General features: G+C 46.8%; 1 protein-coding gene across 3 annotated transcripts in view; it reads right to left on the bottom strand.

Moving 5' to 3' along the window:
- Nucleotides 1-5,676, bottom strand: part of UBP1 (upstream binding protein 1) — a 38,308-nt gene extending 32,632 nt beyond the window's left edge. For all 3 annotated transcript variants that reach the window (XM_055803616.1, XM_055803615.1, XM_055803614.1), the window contains exon 1: nucleotides 4,994-5,676. In XM_055803616.1, the coding sequence (XP_055659591.1) occupies nucleotides 4,994-5,106 (113 nt within the window). In that variant the 5' untranslated portion in view covers nucleotides 5,107-5,676. The remainder of the gene's footprint in view (nucleotides 1-4,993) is intronic.
- Between the last annotated feature and the right edge of the window lie 351 nt (nucleotides 5,677-6,027).

A 6,027-nucleotide genomic window follows, 5' to 3' on the forward strand; every position in this document is an offset into this window, starting at 1 on the left:
TAAGCTATCCTACGTAGCCTACATGAGCTTGTGAAATGTGCATCAGCCACAGAACCACCTTTCTTCCAAATATAAAACCCTCTTCTTTTCAACACTTTCTGAAGCATGGAAAAAAAAACAAAACTGCAAAAGACAAAAAACCCTCACCTGCCTAATAACAGGGTCACAAAATAAATTAAGAACCTCCTGTCCTTACAAGAACAGGAACTAGTATGTCATCAAAATCCAAAGTGACTTTCCATCAATCATCTGCCTTATCTGTCTTCTGGATTGTAAACTTTTGGGTGTGAGTACTAAAGCATCCAGGAACATGCAGGTCTTTTGAAACTTTAAAGCACAATTTACAAGGACAAATACCTTGAGAAAAATGTTTCTCAGGCAGTATTTGAATTAAAGTTATGATCTCAAAGCCCAGCTCTGCACTGTTTAAGAGGTCTCAAAGAGCCATGAGAAAATACAAGGCAACAGGAGAACTGAGACTTGCCCTGTATCCACAAAGGCAAGTCTAATGTGAGACAAGACCCCTGGAAGTAACTGCTGGGAAACAACTTTCTCTGAAGCAACTTGAATCAGAGAAGTGCAACGTGAAGAAACATGTGCAAATATAATGCTATTCCCAGGAATCCTACAACCCATCACATGGAAACTCAGCGGGTTAAAGGCCTCGACTTATGGGGAATTTGGCACAAAATGCGCAAGAACAAAAACCCCAATTCCAAAATTTGTGTCCTCCTAAGCTCTTGAAGATACCAAGAAAAAGCTGCAAGAATAGTATTTGTTCACAATTACAAAACCCCAGCTCTCCATCCACTACTCCAACACAGAGAGGTCAGGCAGTCTGTACTAATCTGCAGCAGCTACATAGTACAGACTGCTTCTAAGTGGGAGTAACGCATACAGCAAACTTGCTGCCCTGCTCTCAATCCCGCACGTACATCCACCATGAGACGCGACAGAGGAACAGAGGAGACAGTTACGCAACCCTGACTTTTTGAAATGTATCCACACATACAAGGGTGAAGGAGGGGAAAAAACCCAAAAAACAAACAACAGCAGTGGCTCAGTGATCTGGAACATGAGGTTTATCTTTCAACATGTTTTATTTGTGGTAACAAAATTAGGAGATTTAGGTTTGTGGATTTTATTGTTCCTCAAATGTCTATTTCCTGACAGGTATTTCTGTTTGCGTGCCTGCACAAACAATCAAGCTCCAAGTCTAATCAGTACACAACATTTTATTTTATAGAGTCTAGATGTCAGTGAAAATTATTTTTGCTAGTGCAATACGTACCACTGTAACAGAACCTTTTAATGTATTCTACAGAAAATTCCATGTACATCTTAAAAATTTTTTAAAAATTTAAAAATTTCAGGATACCTTAAGCAAGTAGTCTTACTAAAAAAAACCCCAAAAACCAACATAACCAGTAGCAGAGTCTCAAAAGAGTGGGCAGCATTCAGGAAAGAATAAACAGTCCTTTTGTCCATCAGAAAGTAACAGCAGCCACAAAGAAAATAGGGCTTGAATGACCTCAAGTCCAATTTTTTTCATTCTTGCACAGCAACTATAAAGGTAAGACAGTACCTGTCATGACCCAATTGAGTTCATCAGAAGCCAAAAAGCGGATGTCAGGGACACAAAAGCTGTTAGAAGAAAACACCCTCCCTCTCTTCCCCACCTGAAAACAAAGCTCTAAGCTGTAGGACAGCAGTCCCCGAATCCTAACAGACCACCTTAATGGTTACTTAAAGAAACAAGACTGACTGCAGCACATTTATTTTCAACCAAGGCAGAAGCCACCTCCATTCTCCAAAGGCACTCCAAGTGTTTGGGAGATGCAGCAAACTGACTCAGTTCTCCAAAAACAGAGGATTGTCTCAATGCATTTCCATACAGTCTTTTGTATAGACGTCCCTCTTTCAGAACCAAGAGTCATCTTCTTCAATTTAGTTTAATAACTTTAGGTTTTAATCTAGAAATATACACCAAAACAGATACTCCTGAAATAATCACCAAGTTCCCCCAAAACAGACATCAATTTTAGGACTACAAATATCATTGGAATTGCAAGCATTTAAATAAATCCATATACTAACCTTCCAAATTACACATAAAAATTGAGTAATTAAGGTATGTGTCCTTGTATTAATGCTCATTTTAAATCAGTTCATTAATCAAATAATTCATTACATCAAAAATGGAATTCTACTCAAGAAATGGCAGGCAATATATGAAACTTATATTTTCAATGGAATAGCCTCCATTTTTTAACAGTTCAGACTAACGATGAGTGGCCCCCAAAATTACACAATTCTTGCTGTGTTGTGATGGATATTATGACAATTTGTAAGAAATCACTACAAGTGTCACTACCAACTGAAGGTAACAGCAATATTCAAACCTCACTATCACTCAAGATACCGTGTTTTTATATAGGTTTTGGGGATGGGGTGGTATTTGACACATCTGACAAAATTTACTATCAACTGAATTGAATTTTGTGTTTATAGGCAGTTTCTTACCGCATGAGAAGGTGTAAGAACAGCAATCAGAAAAAGGGGGTTTCAAGATTTTAAGGAAATTATGAGAACTATCTACAGAGAAATCGTGTCTAGGTAGCTTCCTTTTAAAAAACCTACAGTTACCGGTCAACAGACATGAGCAACTGGCTTAATTAAAATAAACAGGAGTAATGCCATATACTCTACTTCAGGGCACTGAGTGATCAAACTGAAGAAAGCATCAACTATATTATATAAAACCTAATAGGTAAAAGGGTTATGTCCAGGTCTTCCTAACAAAATGCAGGGGCATATAGCTTCAGATCTCCCAGCATTCTCCTCTAGACAACAAAGAGAGGACAACTGTCTTCTACTAGCATACAGGATCAGTGTCAGCACAGTATCTTCACTCTTCATGCTATGCCACCTCTCTTAGTTTTCCCCTCTCACATTACTTAACAGACCATGATGTCCATGAAGTAGAAATCTAATCAATACATAAAACAGCTAACATATTCGGCTGAAATCGCTCTGCGCCCAGCAAATGCTAAAGGCAATTAGGCGATCCCTTTAACTGTGTGTTCAGACAGTAAAGTTACAAAAAAAGTGTTCCAAAAGTACTTGCATCTCATCACAAACGAAGTGTTCAATAAAAATGAGAACTAATGTGCAGCTTAGCTTGTGCAATATTGCTTTTTAAAAGCTGTTTTTAACTGTTACAACTCTTTCTGTGGTAACTTGAAATATCCTAGTAGGCAGGTATGTGTAACTAAAAACCATTTACGATTGCTGCCCACCATAAAAGCATGATACAGCAGAAGAAAATCTACACAACAACAGAGAAGATTTTCCTAAAGTTCCAAGAAACTAAACAGTGTGCATTACTGGGAGAAGAATGAAGTCTATAAAAAGAAAAGAAAATCTTTAAAAAGCTATCCCAGTCAAAACAGAAGACTTCCAATCATAAGAAATCCTAGAAAGAACAGGATCATGACAGACAAGGAAGAACTGTTCGAGCGCATAAATTATGCATTGGTGTTTGCACACTGAGAAGCCATCCAGGCAACTGCCATACAGCTGCCCACAAAAACTGCCACACCACTTTGTGGGATGAATGTCTGCTTGACACAGACAGAAATGGGAACAAAGTGGAATAAAATCCAGACAAGCTGAATATAAAATCAGGAGTATTCTCGTGAAGAGAGATGAATCACCTAGTTCTCTAAACAAGTTTTAGAATTGGGTTTAAATTAAAAAAAAATACTAATCAAGCCTCACACAAAACAAAACCCCCAGCAAATACATATCCCACCATAAACTTGCTGAGCTCACAATCCCAAATACTAGCAAAAGGGTCTTCATGTCTATTCAGCTGCAAACTTTATTTATAACTTTGAACAAAGACACCACAGTTCCAACGTGCACCTGAGTAGTACTGCCTTAAAACGTATACAAATAGCTGAAACTTGTGGTGGCCTCCAAGTTTCAGGCAACCCCGAAAGATAAGGTGTCTTCCACACAGGCTAGGCCATCAAACTATCAAATGCCAGTGTTTTACTTCTTCAGGCTCTCAAAATACCACCCCTGTTGAAAATCTTAAACTAAAATGTCTCCCAGTGTCTCCAAAACAGTTTCCCTTTTTCACACCAGTAACTCACTCAGGAATCCACACGTTCTGACTGTAACTAAGATAAAATATACTTATTTCAAACAATTACAGCTTTATCTTAACTTTGAACAAGCACACCCAAAAGCTATCTAAATACTTTCACTGTAAAGCCTGGAAAACTATCAAAAGGTAAAGAAACTGCCAAGTTGATTAAGAACTGAAAGAGCTACCTAACAAGAAAGAAAAAAACAGGAAAAAACAGGAAAACGTCACTAAAGGCACATATTACACAGAATATTAAAGAATATATTAAAGAATAAACAGACTTATTAAAGCAGAACCACACCACCACCTTACTAGCTACCACAGCGTTTACTGGCTCGAGAAAGAACGTTTTCCAGACGTTAAAGAAAGCAGCTATTGGTTATTATAAACCAGAACTGTATTTGCCGAGTAGAAGATCATCATCCTCTGAAACGTGGGCTCCGGTTGCACAGCCAAGGGACAGAGAAATGTCATTTTTACGGCAGCGATCACGCACGTAGGGGCGAAAGCACCGCCGGGCAAGCAGCAACAGCAGCAGCAGCCGCCGCCCGCCCCTTGGGAAGGGCGCCCTGCCAGCCCGAGGGGAGGGCGGGGGGACCCGCCGGGGCAGCCCCTCGCGCCACGCGGGGCTACCGAGAGACACCGGGCCGGCCTCCACCACGTGCCCGCTCCTCTGGGAGTCTCCGGTAACGGGGTGAAGAGTACTTCATTAAAAAAAAAAAAAAAAAAAAAAAAAAGGAGGAGGAAGAAGGGAGGGGGCCACCTCCTTCCCGCGCTCGCTGCCCAACGGCACGGGCAAGGCAGGGCGGCCCGAGCACCCACCGCCGGCAGCGTTACCTCATGCTGTAGGCGCCGGCCCCCAGCTCCTGCCCGATGCCCGAGAGGCTGGCGTCGAAATCGTGCACCAGCCCGGACTCGATCACTTCATCCATCTTCAGCACCCACGCCATCTTCCACCGCCCCCCGCGCTCCCGCGCCGCCGCGGGAGGAGCCGGACGGGGAGGAGCCGCTCAGCCCCGGGGCCGCCGCCGCTGCTCCCCGGGAGGCGGCGTCTCGGCGGGCGGCGCCGACAGAGTGAGGGGCTGGGGGAGAAGCGTGGGCGGGGCGGGGGGAGGGGGAGTCCGCGTTCAGCCCCGGGGGGGCCCTTTCCCCGCGGCGCGACCAGGGCGCGGGGTCGCTCTCAGCATCCTGCGCTCGCCCGGCCGCCGCGGGGGGCTGGGGAGCGGGCGGCCGCCTCCGCCGCGCCCTTCCCCGCCGCCTCCGACCGCACACCGCCAGGGGCCGCCGCCGCTTCTGCCACCGCCCGAGCTCCGACCCAGCCCAGCGGCGCCTCCCGCCGCATCATTCACGGGGGGAGGCTGCGGCGGCGGCAGCAGCGCGGGCACCCGCTGCCACTACAGCCCCGCCGGGGAGCCGCCGCCGCCCGCCTCGCGCGGCTGTAACGGCCGGCCGGCCGCCCCCCCCCGCCCCGCTGCCGCCGCGGGAGCCGCGCGCAGCCCCGGCGTGCCCCTGCTCCCGCGCAGCGCCGCCGCTCACGCCAACATGGCGACTACTTCCACCCCCGAGCGGCTGCCGGGGCGGGGCCTTCCCGCGTCCCGGGCCGCCGATTGGCTGGTCTCCGCCGGAGGGCCCAATCAGAGGTGGACGAGAGGGGTGAGGGGGAAGCCCAGCCAATGAGCGGGTACTTCCTCACGCCAGGCGACGTCACCGGGTGACAGGCTCCGGCGCCCCGCCCCACGGCCGGAGGGCCCGTCGTGCACCGCTGCTGCGGCGCGGCATGCTGGGAGCGCCTACCCGGAAGCGGGGTGCGGAGCGGAAGCGGAAGTCGGGCAGGAAGTGGCGTCAGAGCCCCGCTAGCCCGCCGGGCGGTG

Source organism: Falco peregrinus, chromosome 5 (genome assembly GCF_023634155.1).
Source record: "Falco peregrinus isolate bFalPer1 chromosome 5, bFalPer1.pri, whole genome shotgun sequence".
Taxonomy (NCBI): Eukaryota; Metazoa; Chordata; class Aves; order Falconiformes; family Falconidae; genus Falco; species Falco peregrinus.